This window comes from Anarhichas minor, unplaced genomic scaffold, assembly GCF_050575085.1.
Source record: "Anarhichas minor isolate MPS153535 unplaced genomic scaffold, ASM5057508v1 ptg000136l, whole genome shotgun sequence".
Classification (NCBI taxonomy): Eukaryota; Metazoa; Chordata; class Actinopteri; order Perciformes; family Anarhichadidae; genus Anarhichas; species Anarhichas minor.
In genome coordinates, this window is record NW_027466582.1 from 7,445,291 (window position 1) to 7,461,871 (window position 16,581).

General features: G+C 40.8%; 3 protein-coding genes across 4 annotated transcripts in view; 2 read left to right on the forward strand and 1 right to left on the reverse strand.

Annotated features, from left to right (window-relative positions):
• Positions 1–7: 7 nt before the first annotated feature.
• LOC142942125 (required for drug-induced death protein 1-like) lies at positions 8–2,685 on the forward strand. Its single transcript, XM_076084323.1, has 2 exons — positions 8–323; positions 1,428–2,685. The coding sequence occupies exons 1-2, from the start codon at positions 21–23 to the stop codon at positions 1,563–1,565; spliced, it is 441 nt and encodes a 146-aa protein (XP_075940438.1). The 5' UTR covers positions 8–20; the 3' UTR covers positions 1,566–2,685.
• Positions 2,682–13,652, reverse strand: ak9 (adenylate kinase 9; the record flags this gene model as incomplete). Its single annotated transcript, XM_076084024.1, has 32 exons — positions 2,682–3,055; positions 3,182–3,296; positions 3,388–3,490; positions 3,636–3,734; positions 4,331–4,500; positions 4,642–4,838; positions 4,976–5,193; positions 5,334–5,474; positions 5,666–5,867; positions 5,997–6,213; positions 6,332–6,550; positions 6,713–6,928; positions 7,006–7,059; positions 7,191–7,410; positions 7,841–7,962; positions 8,055–8,339; positions 8,428–8,631; positions 8,757–8,893; positions 9,125–9,322; positions 9,589–9,724; positions 9,828–9,946; positions 10,173–10,495; positions 10,598–10,737; positions 10,932–11,033; positions 11,259–11,333; positions 11,888–12,002; positions 12,264–12,430; positions 12,566–12,678; positions 12,806–12,902; positions 12,993–13,045; positions 13,124–13,187; positions 13,548–13,652. Coding segments are annotated over 32 exons (4,935 nt in total), but the record flags the coding sequence as incomplete, so codon positions are not given.
• A 548-nt stretch (positions 13,653–14,200) lies between these two features.
• The window catches only part of fig4a (FIG4 phosphoinositide 5-phosphatase a), a 36,321-nt gene continuing 33,940 nt past the window's right edge, over positions 14,201–16,581 (forward strand). Inside the window, exons 1-3 of one of the 2 annotated variants that reach the window (XM_076083743.1) lie at positions 14,201–14,376; positions 14,529–14,645; positions 16,044–16,142. In XM_076083743.1, coding sequence (XP_075939858.1) covers positions 14,583–14,645; positions 16,044–16,142 — 162 coding nt within the window. In that variant the 5' untranslated portion in view covers positions 14,201–14,376; positions 14,529–14,582. The remainder of the gene's footprint in view (positions 14,377–14,528; positions 14,646–16,043; positions 16,143–16,581) is intronic. The other variant, XM_076083744.1, reaches the window with a different exon arrangement.

Genomic DNA, 16,581 nt, shown 5'->3' on the forward strand with positions numbered 1-16,581 from the left:
AGCTGCAACAAGCAGAAAACATGAAGCCCAAATCTCTTCCATCAAGGTTGTTTGACGGAAATTCTGCGTCAGGTCAAACTCTGAATGTGCGAGCAGCAAAATATCAACGGCATGTGGATCACCAAGAGAGTCTGTATCACTCTGGCCACGATGACAGCCAGTCAGCGGCAGACAACCGCAGACAAACTGAGAGGAGTCACAGAGAAGTTCATTTCGCTTTTCTGCCGGAGAGGTATGAGCCGCTGGTGGATGAGGAGGCGCGAGTCGAGGCAAAAGAAGAGAAGAAGAAAAGGAAGAAAGAAAAGTACAAAAAAGTCAAGAAGGTTGGTGTTGCTGCTTTACATTTTCTTGAGTTGTTGATATTCAATTAACATGAATCTGTGTGTGTGTTAAGGTACTGTAATAGTTTCACTGGTTAAGTTACAATGTGAACAATTGTTTTCATTAATCAGCCTCAATCAAATTGTTTTATTAGATACATTATTTAAATTCATAGAAATTGATCTACACAAATCTATTGCCACCGTCATGCTACAAGTTATTACGAAAATGTTTATTTTGCTCCGTATGGGTTATTTTCGTAATTTGTGATCTATGCTGTCGCTGCATAATTCCCAAGCTCACGAATCACTAGAAAGTCGTAAAATGAAACAAACTTAACCATCCCAGTGAAGCTTAAAGCTTGCAGTTATGATAACCTAACATTTACAGCTGTTTCCTCCTTTGGCAACGAGCACCAGCTCGTCTTTGATCTCTGGACTTAACTTCTGGGCTCACACTGACCCAGTCAGACTGATGACTGTCACTAAAGAGCTTTAAAGCTTCATATAGGTCCCGTCTCTGTCTGCTATAGCTGAGGAGACGGGAGAATGTCCCGACATGCTGCTCAAAGTCTATTAGTTTGGTAATCAGTTTTAAGTTTAAATATGTTCTACTGGTGAGTAGAGTCTTTCTTACGTACTACACTGAGAAAGAAGGATTGTTTTTGCTCTATTTTTCTAAAACATCTGACTTCCTGTATCCGCTTCAGCCGGTCAGGCCGTTCCTGTTCAAATAGTACAGCAGACAAAAGTTCACTGGGCTTTTTGTTTACATTTTAGGGATAAATAAAGACTGCGCCTCTCCTCCTGTGGTGCTATTGTTCTAAAGGCCCACATGAGCAGGTTTTATTTCAACAGTTTCTGCATGAATTCATGTCTACTCTTAATTCCCATATTTGTTTAACCTAATTCTGTCAAAAGCACTAATAAAGTTTTGTAGGCGAATGATGTGGGAATACAGGTGATAATTACATGGTTGTGTGGTTTAATTCACCCTTGAATCCTACTCTGACTGACAGAGCAGCTTTCTCAGAATATAGATTACTGCACTATTGTTTAAGTCTGCAGAGTTGATGATTTATCAATGCATGTATGTTTGTCTTTCAGAATGTTGGCAAAGCACTGCGCTCCACCTGGAAGTGTCTAATGCTTGGTCTGTACAATTTTGCCCTCGGCTACTCTACTCCAATCACGGTGGCGGCTACTTTCGTCCCGGACTTTCACCCCGGCAGAAACACGACCTGAGCCCGGCCACGTGCACCTCCTCTGGTAGACACTACACTGTAGCTACATACCAGTTAACCCATGGGCACTGACTAAATACTTTGGATATGTTTAGAATGTTTTAAGTATTTGAAATTACATTTTTACATTTGTTTTCGAAAATTGTAATCAGAATATTCGTATTGTGTTGTAGGCACAATAAGGTGGTTAATAGGCCTCTTTCACAGCAGACATTTTGACTCGTCAAAGTAGTTTCTATTAATATTAATGATGTTCAGCTAAGTTGTTTTGGTAATCTATATTTTATCAAAATATTTCATTATTTACACCTGGGCTTTTCTTACTGCGACATTTTGATCTTATCAATTGTTGTAGCTGTAATAATATACAGTTTTAACCAAATTTACAGGCATATACACAGTTCATAAGAATTTAATAAATTACAGACAGAATCTGTAAAATTCCTCTTTGCATAGACCCAATGCGTATGTAGGCTATGTACTCTTTATCAAACCTAAATTACATATTGCTCATGCACAAAATATGTGCATTTTTCACTTGGAGAAGTTTTTGGAGAAGTTTTTTAAGCATCTTGCTGTTGTTTGCATGTGTGCAGAGGGGTTATGTGGGGATGTGGCATCTGCAGCAGGACAGGAATGACTGGAACATTTACTGTAGCTGCAGATCAAGTGAATCAGGGCGAATACCCCTTACAGGCAGGAAACAGGGAAGCGATCATCAGTGAAGTACGAGTGAATCAAGGCTGAAAGGGTGTGTGCAGGCACAGGCAGAAGGAAACCAGGCCAACTGGACCACTGATCTCAGGAGCATTTTGCAATACTCAACCCGTCCGAGCATCAGACAGATGGCCAGCAGACTGATGGTGATTAGGAGGCTTTGGATACATTTCTGTGGAGTAAAAGTTTAGATGATTCTCAGATTGGAACCATATGGTGTGACCTTTTAAAGGTAGTTTCTAAAATGTACGTGTATGAGTTTGTTCAGTTTGAAAGTTTTTCTTGTCATGATATTTGTAGGTTGATGTGTGATCAAATGTTAATAAACTGTACAACAAAACGAGAGCATTTGTTAATGGCGGACAAAGGAGTGTGAAAATACAGTAACATCTTCAAAAAAATAAAGTAATAACACAAACTCGTAATTTCCAGAATCTTATTGAATATACAAAGACGGAAGCTAATGTAAAGAAAACAGAATTGTGTGAGGGAATAAAACAAGGTTGCTTTCAAATGCCTTTGTTGTCACACAATAGGAACACAATATGAAATAGCACAGGCACAGCTACAGCACACTGTTGGCAACTGGCGAGTCTCCCAAGGCCAGGAACCTATTTAGTTTGAACTCAAAGTCGACGGGACGTTCACCGGGAGAGCGGTAGTTCCCTCTCATCGTTGAGCTCAGGTAGGGAATGAGCGCGCAGTTCTCTTCAAACGAGGCCAGCTTCTTTTTGTACTTCTTGCGGGTGTAGTCTGTGCTCTTGTTGTTGAAAGCTTTAAAAAACATAAGATTTAATTCATTAGTTGGTTAAATCATAATTGCCATCATAATTATTAAGTTCAAACAATTCACACATGATGTTTCATTTTGGCCTAAGGCAGCCATGACACCCTGCCTACCTTTCAGGTAGAAGGCCACATAGAGGAGTGATGATCTTTGTATGCTGAGGAAGGGGTACTTTGGTTTGAGACACCCAACCGCTGTCATGGCCTTAATGACGGATACTGCGACACCCTAAAAGAAAAAATACAGAATTTACTCAAGCAGAGCGGATGTCAAAGAGACTTCAGAAACAACAAATTATACGTTTGAGTTTGTGTCTGACCTGTTCCAGATAGCCCAACGTTGGAAGGGAGGTGAGGGGTATAGGTTCACACAGAGGAGGAACTTTAGTGGGCAGCTTCTGGTCCCAGTAGGCTTCGGGATTCCTTAAAAGATAATATTTCAACACTTTCTACATTACAAGTAGTGTAAAACGTTTCGATATTATTGATACGCACAACTAACCTTGTGAAAAGAACACATGACTTACAAAACGTTTCTGAAACACACAAAGACATAATAGCTCCGCACCTCAAAAACTTGTCCTGTTTCTGCTTTGTCTCAAAAATGTAGATCATTTCTCGGTATTCAACGGCGTATTCCATCTTTCCTCGAACCAGAGCTTCATACCTTGGGACAAGTAAACCTTCTGTGAATCGAGAACTATCTCATGCGGTGAAGAGTAGTGGGCAGTAAGAAGAGATCTGACACAAATTAAATCCGCTTGACATATTCTTTCTATTTGTGTTGGCATGAAGTGGGACATTCTGTAGGTTGCAGATGTTGCAGTTTTTAAGAATTTCTTGTTATTATTATTTACATTATGTGCTTTCAAAATGCACTTTCTAAGGAATCTTCAATCTAGTGAATCAGGGCAGAGACCACTTCATAATTTACTAACATTGATAAAATAACCTCTATTAAACCATTAATAAAGTAATGCCAATCATGTATCAAAACCCACACTGACTGATTTGAATCAACAGTTCTAAGAGTTTTATTTGTTTCTATTCACATCTTAATTAGCTGTTTGGTTGGTACATAGCACATATTGTCAGTACATATTTCTGTACACACATGAAATCCCTTTGCATTGACTTCTTTTGTTTTGGGTCTTAGAAAATGTTTTCTCAAGAAATGAGAAAAAGTGAATAATCATGTATGTGTCACCGGTAGATTAGAACATTATAGAGCTGAATACCCCTATAATGTTCAATGTAACATACCTTTGCTTTCCATCCAGATAAGTGACCGGGCAGAAGCCCTTCATCTCAACTTGCTGTGGGAACCTGTTTTTCACCTGAATGTCAGTGATCTTTCTTGGCAACAGGTGAGGTTGTGGGAGAGTGTGCGCGCAGCCAGGAGGCACAAAATGATCAGGTGTGGTCAGGAACCGCTGTGGTTGAGAGAGCGACATACAGATATTTGTATTTGGTTCATCCTGCACGATTTCATAGTGTGACATACAAATAATTGAATGCACCGGATAGTGAAAAATCTGTTTATTTGGACCAGCTGTCGGCTCCACTGCACTGACCTCTAAATGGTCTTCACCACACATCTTGTAATAGTGTCCCTTGTACTCAGCTGCGTGAGTTAAGGCTGCACTTTCTGAGCAGTCCACCAGGTGGTACTGTAGAGCCAGGCAGACGGGGCAGTAATGACCAAACTCGCTAAGCCGACACTCCAGCTCCTTGGGTGTGATGCACAGTCTGTTGATGGAGGCTGCTTGTCCTTTGAAATTAAAAAGCAAAGGGAGGATGAACTATGCTTATAGATTAAATGTAAGTTTTTATACAGGGTTTGGCAGGTATTTTACTTTAAGTGTGAAAAGCCCCGTTGAGCTGATTTCTGGATAAGCTGCTACTTACCGCTGCACGTCCTCCCCAGGTAGTTGGTGATATATTTGATGCTTTTGCTGACCTCGTTTATAATACTGTTCCAGATCCACCATTTGCTCTTCAAGCCATCGAGCAGGATCCAGTTCTGATATTGTTCTCGGAAGTGTTGCCTAACATGCTCCATCTCCTTCCTGTAACAGAAGTCACGAATGTGGTGGATCTCTGAGCTGTCGTGCATCAGGTGAGGCCTGCAGCGGGAGGAGAGACACGTTTTCATACATTAACTTTGAAGGTTTGTTATTTTAAAAACAGCTCTCACACTTGTGATTTCTGATGTGTATTTATAAAGATGATTATAGTTGCTATTGGTGTGTGTTTTCTCGCTAACTTGTTGGGCTTCATCTTGTCCAGAAGGCCTCTCCTCAGCACCTCCAGTGTGTCCAGCTCCAGCTCAAAAACTAGAATGATGCTCCGAGACCCAATCAGCTCTGACTGCTTAAGTGTCTTCGGAAAGCCGTCCAACACGTACCTGGGATTAAATATTGTCTTCTCAAACACCCTCAAGCAGCAATAAAAGAGTACAGCATGTGCAGATTTCTTGAGTTAGGATAAAGTCTTTGGCTTGAAACAAAAAAAAAAGCACTTATTCTAAGCTAAAAGTTAGGATCTTTTCAAGCCTTTAGTTTTAATAACTTAATGGACCAGAAGCCCCCAGCTTACCCTCGAGTGCTGCAGTCCGAGTTCATGAGCACCACCTCCAGACACTGAATGGCCAGTTCATCAGGCACAGCGAATCCCTGGGAGAGATGCTTTTTCATCTGGACAGCCAGATCGGTGTGCTCGTGATTGCTAAGCACCGTACGCATAACACTGCCAATGGACAGACGGGCCAAGCCATAATTCTGAGCAAACATCTGTGCCACTGGAGAGTTAAAGCAAAGTGAGAGAAATGCAGAACGTGAAAATAAAGCGATGAATAGTGATGGCCGTTTGAGAAAGTGTAAAACAAACAACTCTGCTTGGATGATTTTGCAGCTGTCTTGAGTCTTACCAGTAGTTTTCCCAGATTTGGGTGGTCCAACAACTGCTATTTTAACAGGAAGGGACTGGGTGGGCTTTGGCTGCCTGAGGTACTTCAAGGGGTTCAGCATAAATGTGTTGCGGTTCTCCTTAGACGCAAAGAAGTAGATATACTGATGGAAGATTATGGGATATGTGGTATTGAGAGGCCACTGCAGAGGCTGGAACAAATCTCTCTCTTTGTATTGCTGTAGAAGGGGGAGGTGTGTGTAGAAAACAGTATGTTAAAATACACTATGTACAGGACAGTCAGGCAAGTATTTGAAATAAAAAAAGACATAGTGGCCATTCCTAAATCACGCCTACCTTTATGGGATCCCAGCAGCCAAAGGTACTGTGGAGCTTATAAGAGGAGAGCAGCAGCTTATGTGCCAGGCTGTATGAGATAGGTTGGCATCTTTGGAAGAGTGACTCCCTGTTGGTCAGCAGGGGCTGGATTATCTGGAGCAGCTGATGCCGCACAATACGGAGCTTGCGAGAGGAACTGATTGAGACTTTGGATATGTTTAGTTCACTCAGGAGCTCCTGATGGTAGAACAGCACAAAGCAGGATGTAAGAGTTTATGGAAAATTACAATTTCTTATGTAACTTCTATGTAATTCTCCCGACTGTGCCAAAATCAAATATTAAAAAAGGGTAATAAATGTGTATGTCTGGCTACTTCATTAGGTTTTGTGTCTTTGTACCGTCACAGTATCGAGGCTGTTTTCATCCGTCGCATAACGCTCCGCTATCTCCATCTCCAGCCTCTCAGACGCTGCCTCCTCAGTCTCCTCATTGTCAATGTCTTTGTTTTCCTCCTCTAAAGGAAACTCCTCCTCCAGCATGGCCTCTATCTCATCCTCTTCGTTACCTTCAGCTTCATCCTCCTCATCGTCTTCTTCATCCTCACCATTTCTGAGCTAATATGGAGATAGGAGGAAGGAAGGTTAAGCAGTGATGGAGAGGGGATGACAGTGGTAATAATGAGTTTGTTTACCTTTGTTTTTGCTTCATTTGTGAGTTCGGCCCTTCTCTTGACAATGCTCTCCTCCTGTACCAAAGAGATTTACTTGTGCCAGATACTCACACACAATCTACAGTCACTGTCAGGACAGACTGCAAGAATAATACAGATAATAGTGTTGGCAGGGGAGAAATTCTTCCGAGTTGTCACATGCTTACCCTGTTCTTCTTCCGTAGATCACAAAGAAGGTTCAGCTGCGCTTCGCGGTGGTTGTGGCGCTCATGCCAGCTCTCCATGTATGTCGGCAACAGACGCTTCTGGACATCTGTGACGTCCACCGTCATCATTACCACAACGTCAGGGAAAAGCTGTGTCTGAAACATGTACTGCACCTCGTCGGGGTTGTGAGGGAAGCCCTCCAAAATAAAACCTGTAGATCTTCAAGATGGAGAATGGTAAAAAAAAGAGAAAGAAGAAGAGAAAGAGAAGAAAAAAGAAAAAAGAAAGAAAAAAGAAGAAGTAGAGAAGAAGTTAAAGAAAGAGTAAGGTCAACAAATACTTTGTGTCGCCAGGGGTACAAAAAGAACACACAATGTACATAAATACATATATAATGTATTTAGGTAAATAAGTGTAAGATATGTATGGAAGTGTATACATATGAAAGGTTTGTATGTGAGCCTGGGTTTTAAGAGGGGAAAAAGCAGAAAGGGAGCATGCATGAGAGATTTATCTAATGATTTATTAAAGGAACATTTTTGGGGAGTTACGCTTATTAAGAGTTAATACTACTGTACATTACGTTAATTACAGTAAATATGACGCATGGGGCAGGAAGAGAGTGTATTTTGTGTTTGTGTATAACTACATGTATGGCTCCTGTTTCCAGAATGGTGCGATAACCATATCCAGGATCTGTGGAGTCAGTGGATCTCCATCAGACAGGTAGTCTTTGATTGCTTTTTCCTCATCGGTCAGAACCACTTCCTGCTGTAGACACACCAAATATCATCCTCACAGGCACCATAATACTGGAAATATTACAGGAAATCCTGCTACAGGGAAGTTTATCGAAAGCTGACCTCCGTGTCATTTGTGTTGGCGGATGTCTCCTCCAGCTCCTCCGTCTCCTTCTCGACCTCCTCCCTGGCTTCCTCTATCAGGGCCTCCAAATCCCCAGGAGACTCCTCTGAATACTCTACCTCATCAGCATAAGGTACCCGCTTCTTTGTCTTGGCCATGATGAGCATTTGGAGTTGCTCTCTGAACTGAATATGAAAGATGCCAAGCTGCTGGGCGAGCCACTCACCATGAGTGGTCTTGCCTGACCCTCGGGTGCCGAGCAAAAAGATCCGCAGGACAGGAGGCTTGGATAGAAGGTGATAAGATACTTGTTAGGGACTTTTAGCTTTTCTTACTTTGACTTTTTCTTTCTCTACTTATGTCAGCTTGTACCTTGAGAGGCTCAGTCTGTGCAACAAATTGAACAGGGTTTTGAAGGAAGGAGCCCCTGGCTTCGAGGCTTGAGAAGTAGAAGGTCTTCTCACGGTACTTGGCGGCAATTTCATCCGTACACGGCCACAGAACATTTTGTGTTTTTAAGGCCACAGGGCAGAAATGATGGGTATCGCCTAATAACCTCTTGACTGTTGTGTCACCCTGCTTTCATTGAGAGGAAGGAGATGCTGTTGTTAATTGACAACTAAGCAGTAAAAACAGGCCTGTATCTTCAATTGTACTATTATAAACCAGTGTATGAAGTAAAAAATGACTTATTTACTGACTTCACTCTCCTCCTCAGCTGCGTCATTGTCACTGCTGCCTTCCTCGTCTTTCTCCAGCTCAGCCAAGGCCTCGATGTCCTCTGCCTCCTTGACCAGGTCCATTGCTGACAGCTCAGAAGATACATGCTCAAAGGGTTCTGAAAATCATGTAAATCAGATTGGATTAAGAGTTTTTCTTACCAAACACGGCATCTAGTAGCAGTAGTAGTCACATTATTAGATAAACCATTAAAAAACAATATATAATAGTTATAATTAATTTACTTGAAACCTGACTTTCCATTCTGGCCAATTAAAAGAGATAAGGTTTGTGGTGTAACACAAAAAGTATGGACTGTGATTGATACTTGAAGAACGGTTTAACTCACTCTCCATTTGATGGATCATCTCTTGAAGCAGGTCTTCAGGGCTTTTGTCGCCCATCTCCAGTACTGAGTGGACGATAGTTAATTCGGACTGCATTTGGTCCCATTCAGACTCAAACTGTTGCAGTTGCAGTTTGTGGTCATTCATCTCCGGGTTTTCTGGGTAACCCGGGTCGCAATGATCGGGTAGTTCCACAGGTTGAGCAACACATGATGGAGATGGAGATGGAGAGAGTTTAAGACAGAATTAGAAACGTTTATTTAGTTCAATGCTGCTTTTAGGGTGCTTACATACAGGATGGTTTGCAAATATAAAAAAAGGACTGAAGGATCTAAAACAATAAAGTGTTCAACAGTTCAACACATAATGACACATGAACACTGACAGAACTTTAATATATACTCAAGTCTACATATTTAAATAAAACAACGTTTTGTTTGTGATGAACTGTTCCTGTGTCTCGTACCCTGATTTCTATCACTGTCTGTGAGACAGAAGAGGATGTCTGGGAGGATTCCAGCTTCCTGTAAGGCATCCATTTGGGAAATGTTGTTGGGAAAGTTGTCAAGCACCCAGCCAGCATTAGTTTCAGCCTCTTCAATCTGTAACATCAGAATTCAAGCAGGTTTATAGATGCGATACATATATATATCCCATCTCAAGCTTGTGTAAATGCAGCTGCCATGTTTCAGATTTTTGACATACCTCTTTTACACGCTTCTGCAGTACCTCAGCATACAGGCTGAAGGGAGATGTGCTCATATGTTTAGCTTCTTCCAGCGCAGATATCACCATGGCTTGTACCTCTGGATGATCCTCTGTCACTGAAAACAGAAGAAAACATTTGCCAACAAATATGGTATATTATGCTGGCACAGCTGTCACATGGGTCACATGTTCAAATAAATGAATATATAAATACTATATATATATATATGTATATGTATATAATACAACAGTATTGACGCAATAAATGTACCTGTTGTTGGATATTTTATGATAGTGAAAATCGATAGTGAAAATCGTGATCATCAACAAAACCCAACTTGCCTGAATTCTGCCCGCCATCCTGCTCCATCTTCATCCTGATTTTCTCTATAGCGATCTGTGTTGTCTCCTCTTTGATTTTGTCAAGCCTCTCCTGCTCAACCGTGGCCAGAACCGGCTGCACCAATGCCTCCAAATCAAGCACCAATGCATTGTAGTGCTGAGCTAGAAGCTTACATAGAGTGCTCTTCCCTGCCTGTGGAGGTCCAATGATGGAAACTCTGCAAGGGGGTCTGGGCATCGGAGGAAGTAAATACCGTCGGGGGTTTGTGACAAACTTCTGGTAGGCCTCCTCAGATGAGAGGATGTACAATTTGTCCTGGAAGCTGCAGAGGGGTTGAAATGAGAGTTGGTTGACATTTTTACCCAGTCTCATTTGAAGCTAGATAGATTCCTTACCTGGCCACCGCCTACAAACGATCACTCACCCCACACAAAATTCAGGCATGCCAGGAATGACCTTGCCCTCCTTTAGAGCAACAGGACAAGTTCGGCTCCAGCGGCTCCTTCTCCATCTAAAACCAGGGGCCGCTGTCCTGGAGGAGGACATTATTCCCACTAGGTCTTCCTGGAAAAGAGATGGAGTTCAATTTGAAATGGATTTAGTGGAGAGAGTATGTTTGAAACGTCTGTTAGAGCATAATTTTAAAATATCCAACAACAGGTACATTTATTGCGTCACCATCACATTTGTGTTTATAGATGTGATATATTTGAAATACATTTTTTAATAAAATCTGAATATGGTGACTAATGACAGACCGTGTCAATGTCCTCTGGCAATTCTTCATCATCAGTCTGATGGAGGAGGACTGGAATGGAGACACGCTTTATTGCCATGGATTCAAGACGGAACATTACAGACTAGAGACAAAACAATAAACAAAATAAATCAGCCCACAGAATACATGGGTAGTTGAACATGTGCCACACAGACAACACTGCTGTATCAAATTCAAGCCAGTGCCATGACTAACATTGCCTACTAATTAAAACATACTATGGTGAAAAGATACATTTTAACAGCATATGACATTGTATTGTTTATTATCATGTTTGAAATGGTGAATGTATCCCTAGTGTCTTTACTGAGTGCAGCTCTTCCGGTGGGTTGTTTCCATCCAGCTCCAACAGGTAGAGGGGGCTGTGAGCTGCTATGTAGTCCTGAAAAAAATATCAATTAACTTACAATTGACTGGGTTTAAAAAAATAGGAATTTAGAAACCAGAGTGTTTTTCCTTTTTTCAGGAGGGCAATTCCTCTTACCCTTCATCCGGTTTGATTTAGAGCAGAACATTAAACCTGGTTGTTTAATCATTTCATTATTCTCTGTCAGACCATCTTTTTATCAGCAGTTATATCTCAGGTAATGTCACACAAAACATGAAACCACAGAGGATAGCAAAACTTTCTGAGATACCCGTATGATATGAAAATACTGGTGGCTTTCTAAAGAAAGGTTAAACGTTTACACAAACGCAATATCTTTGACAGCACTCTGGCTTGAGAGACAAATCCCCCATCAGAGGGGTCTGATATTCATCGTGGGACTGCACATAATCCAATCACAAAGATCATAATTTATAATGTGTAAGAAATGGATGACTTCCTGTCAAACGATTAGCCCAACTCATAGCTGCATTATGTGCGAGGATATGTTTGTTTAACTTCGTAATGTGTGAGCCATTCAGATGTTTTGGAGCCTTGGGGTAACTCACCTCCAGTGGTCTGAGCATAGTATCATTGTACATGTTGATTCTAAGAAAAACATTTTTGGCCAAATTTTCTGGCGTCCACACCATGTGGCCAATAATATCCTTTTGGAGTTCCTGCAAGGAAAGCAAACCCAATTTGTATAACAGGAAATCATGACAGCACAGACAGGCTTTCTTGTTTACGGTTTAAAGTTTATGGTTGTGATAAGAATTATTCATTGGAAAATAATTACAGAAATTAGAATGAATAAAGTAAAAACAAAAAGTCAAAATCCAAATTTTTAAATATGATGACATTGGGAATTGCAGGAAATAATATTAATACTACTCTCTAACGCCAAAGACAGGACTGGTTAAACCCAGTGGAAAGAGGTGTTTTCCCTTAAGTCGTACCTGCTCCTCCTCATCCTCCACTTCCTCATCCTTGTTCTCCCTCTTCTTGTTAAACACCTCCTCACGCTTCCACTGTTCCCTGTTGTACAGCTGGCCTGTCTCTGGGTGCTGCTTCAGACCCGACAGCCGATGGACCAGGTCCTTGTCTGCACACTGGTGGAGGATGGCAGTGTTAAGTTCACAGATGTACGAACGTTTGTCAGAATATGAACGTGTCCAAGGTCATTTAAAAAGTAAATATATTACTTGAGGCAATGCAATGCAACTACTAGAGGACATGTGGGTTACCTTGATGTTGATGATGAAATCAGGTGTTAGTTTGAGGTTTTTGATCAGCTCGAGCTGCTCATGAATTTTCGGACACTCTTCTGACATGAACGGCAGACAGCTCAGTACATACCCTGTGTAAAAACACGTATATTATCAAGTACAAGTAGTGGCACAGCTCACACTGTAGTATTTTGTGCTAAAATGTGCAATCTGAATACATGTCCACTATGCTGGAACTGATTGAGCTGCATGATTTACCATAGTGCTCCACATCTGGTGAGTTAAGTCTGGCAAGGATCAGCTGGAGCACCATGTCTTCTGGTACACTTTTACCCTCAGATAAGATATTCAAGAGCTAAAAGAAAAAGAAAAAGCAATTCATATATACAGTATATGTACACAAACACATGACGTTCAAAAGGATCACTTTACCTTTGATACTCACCTCTATGCCTTGCTTTGTTTTATTTTCCAAGTGTGTGTTTAACATATCTGTATCTGAAAAACCATAAAAGCTGATGAGAAATATCTGAATTAATATGGGACAAGGACCAGAAATACAACGATTGTACTTACCATCAATTAAGATACACTTCCAGGACTCTGCAATTTTTTTGGCCAAGGTGGATTTGCCAACACCCTGTCACAAAGAATACCACAATATTCATGTTGAGTCACTGGGTTATAAGGAAGGTATTAGAACAAATGCCAGTGTTTTGATGTGCTGTTGATCAGATGTGGGGGCTGGTAGCAGCACTCTCCACAGTGTTGATACTCATTGTGTTTATGTATTTGATGTAATAACTTCAGGCTCCATGCATATAGATATACTAGCAAATCCCAAATGATGATGGGACATCGCATTATCTATAAACAGGTGTATTTCAAATCTTCAGCTTTACCCGAGGAAGACAATTCAGAGATGTGTGTGGAACCCATTTCTGATTGTGTTTCATAATGTGTATAAAGGTGTGTGTGTGTGTAAGAGAAAGATAAATACCGGTCTTCCAACAATGATGAAGCAGGTGGGTTTGGCAAGAAGACCCTCTCTCTCAGCTTCATCTTCTATTAGGTTGTCCACTAAACAGTCTACTTGAGCTTCTTGAATATCAATGTGACATACAGAGAGAAGGACAAGTCATAAGACAGAACAGTGATAGACAGTTTCTCAATTTCTTGAGAATAATTAATCATTATTTTTAATTAGCCACAAGTAATTTCTGTAATATTTCAACAGAAGTTGACTCACCATTACTTTGGAGCATTCTTATATGCTTTTTATCCATTTTATCATCGTTTGTTTACCAGAATAACGTCACTTTTAGGTAACCTAACGTTTGTTGTTAATAGGCACCCGATACGGTTACCGTAGAAACAAACAAACTAAGGGGGAAGGGAGGAGGAGGGGGGGGGTCTTCCAGGTTGAAGCTAGACAATACTTTTCACTTTGAGACTTGAAAGTACGTTTGCTGCGTTAAGAGGTGTGTATCCTCAGTTATAACTGCCACAACACTTTGGAGCTGTTATCTGCCAATGTAAAGGCAAAATCGAGCACTTGATGCGTCAATTATTAATCGCATTTCCAGCCCTCAGATCCTTTTTGGGCTTTGCGAGCCACCGTATCAGTTGACACGAGCTCGGTCATGGCAGTCACCTGACTAAAACAAAGTCACGTGACATTTCACTCACGCGCTAGCTGTATTTACTCGGGCAGGTTACATACACAATTCATTAATAAAAGAAGAAGTTATTTAGGCTACCAGGGGAGATGCATATTATCTTATCTGGGGATGAATTGTGGCTAACGCAGCTAGCTTGCTAAATTAATGGTAAGTAACGTTGCTTAGTTAGGAAATAGGACGAAAAGAAGATGCACCCAGTGGCTAGCAGTGTCATGTTTACCTAACATAAGTATGCCTTGTCGATTTTGTATTTTATGATGTGAAGTAACGGATTTGTATGTTGTGTTTTGTTTGCTTAGCAGCTTGTCTTCTCTCCTGGGTTGTGACTGTTTGGAGAATACAGGGATACAAAAATGCCTCAGGCAGCCGCTACCATCAGTGGGATCCAGAGTATGGTTCTGTATGAAACCAGAGCCGTAAGTCCGTAATGACCTGTAATGCTGTTATTGTCACTTCTGCAACACGTCTGATCAGTCGGTTCTTGGGTTACACCTGCAAGTAGCCAACAACACCTCTTTCAGTTACATCACATGACAAAGAGCTGATTGTAAGAGCAATATTTAGGACATTTAAATGTTCAAATTGCTGACATTCACAGCCCAAAGCAATCACTTGTTAAAAGCATTTATTGCTCCTGCTGAAATGTGGACTCTAGTGATGGATTTCCTAATCTTACTGATGTAAGAAAGCCACACGTAATCTATGATTTCTAACTTTACAGATGTAAACATAAGGGGGATAAAGGATATCGATATTTCTGTAGGATGGCAGCAAACACTAGATGGCAGCAAAAGAGTGTTTTTGCGATGATTTGCTGTTCCAGGGATTCCCCTGTCTATATTAATTTACCATGACCTCCATAGTGTCAATTATAGTGTCTAGACAGTCAGAATGATAACAATTTACCAGACAAAATGATCTGTAAATATTAGTATGGTTTTGATTAAGTTTGTACACATTAGGTATACATATGCGGATATGCACACATCACGACAAGTTCTTGTTCATGCTTCTTTCCTGCTAACAAATCCAATTCTTTCCCTTTTTTTCCCCAACGACCTACAATGACACCAGTGTTTAAATAAGGGTGTGCTACAACAGTGTGATTGATGGCAGATTTAAGGCAGAAAAACATTTGTCACAGTTTATCATAATTTCTTATTGAACCTCTCTGTCTGCCCATTTTAACCGAACAGTGGATGAACTGACATGAACTGATATTGTGGAACAGGACAAAATAGCTCTAATGGTTGCGGACTGTACTGATACAAGGTGTTCCAATGTAATAGTCTTTAGAAGATGGAACATCTTAAGCCATCTCTCAACCCATTGTGAGAAAAATAATGACTTGAAAGAAAAAGCCGTACAAGAAAGACACAAATCTTAACAATGCACACAAAATATGTCTGTGCCCAAATGTACTCTGGACTGTAACTACTCTAAATCCAGTGTATATTCTCATATACAATTATATGATGTCTGGATTCCCTTTGTGTGTAATTTCACAGGCTTCTGGTACATTCATTTCTACTTGGGTGGCTCATTGTGGAGAGAAAACATTGCACATTATAGGAAAAAAAGGCCTAAAGACAGTGAGACTTTAACAATAGGCCTGTACATAGACTGTTTATGTCTACAGAAATTAGAAAATGTGTAAGACACATTTTGCTACTGTGTTCTCATGCAGTCACACACGTAAAAGGATTATTCTTGTAATCAGTGTGCACATATTCAGAAGCAACCATACGGCAAACACCAGCTCTGCAATCACGTATCATAGTTATAATGTATATTGCTTTTATCTTTCTTTCCAGAGGTATTTTTTGGTGGGGACCAATCAGGCACAGACCAAACACAGAGTCCTGAAGATTGACCGCACAGAACCTAAGGACCTGGTCATTATTGATGATAAGGTAAGCGCTGACTTTCCACCAGAGTTGGTACAGTGCTAATGTATATTCTTATGTAATACAGTACAGCACATACGGATACAATTGTACAATCACTCAGCCTGTCCCAAGTGTATTATGGGTGACAGCTTAGCTGTGGAGTGCTGCACGCGCCTCCCTTTTCTTCTCCGCTGCTCATTACCAGGATCTGGTACTGCAGATGCAAATTAGCTTAAGCTACAATCTGGTACAGTGCATCGAATGGAGACATTTATGTTTAAACTGTACATGGTCCCTTTTAGAAAAAAAAAAAAAAATCTATGAGCTTGGATTTCATTTTTTGTGTTGTGTGTGATTATGATTATGATGTTTGTTATTATGTTGCATCCATGACTAAATATCCCCCCACGCTCTCATTCCTGCAGATATTATACTGACTGCATTTTGCAGAAGAACTGCATTT

Excerpts from the sequence above, each read along its gene's own strand:
- LOC142942125 (XM_076084323.1), top strand. The coding sequence starts at position 21 with ATGAAGCCCAAATCTCTTCCATCAAGGTTGTTTGACGGAAATTCTGCG. Across the intron at positions 324-1,427 it reads AGTACAAAAAAGTCAAGAAG|AATGTTGGCAAAGCACTGCG; the intron begins GTTGGTGTTGCT and ends TTTGTCTTTCAG.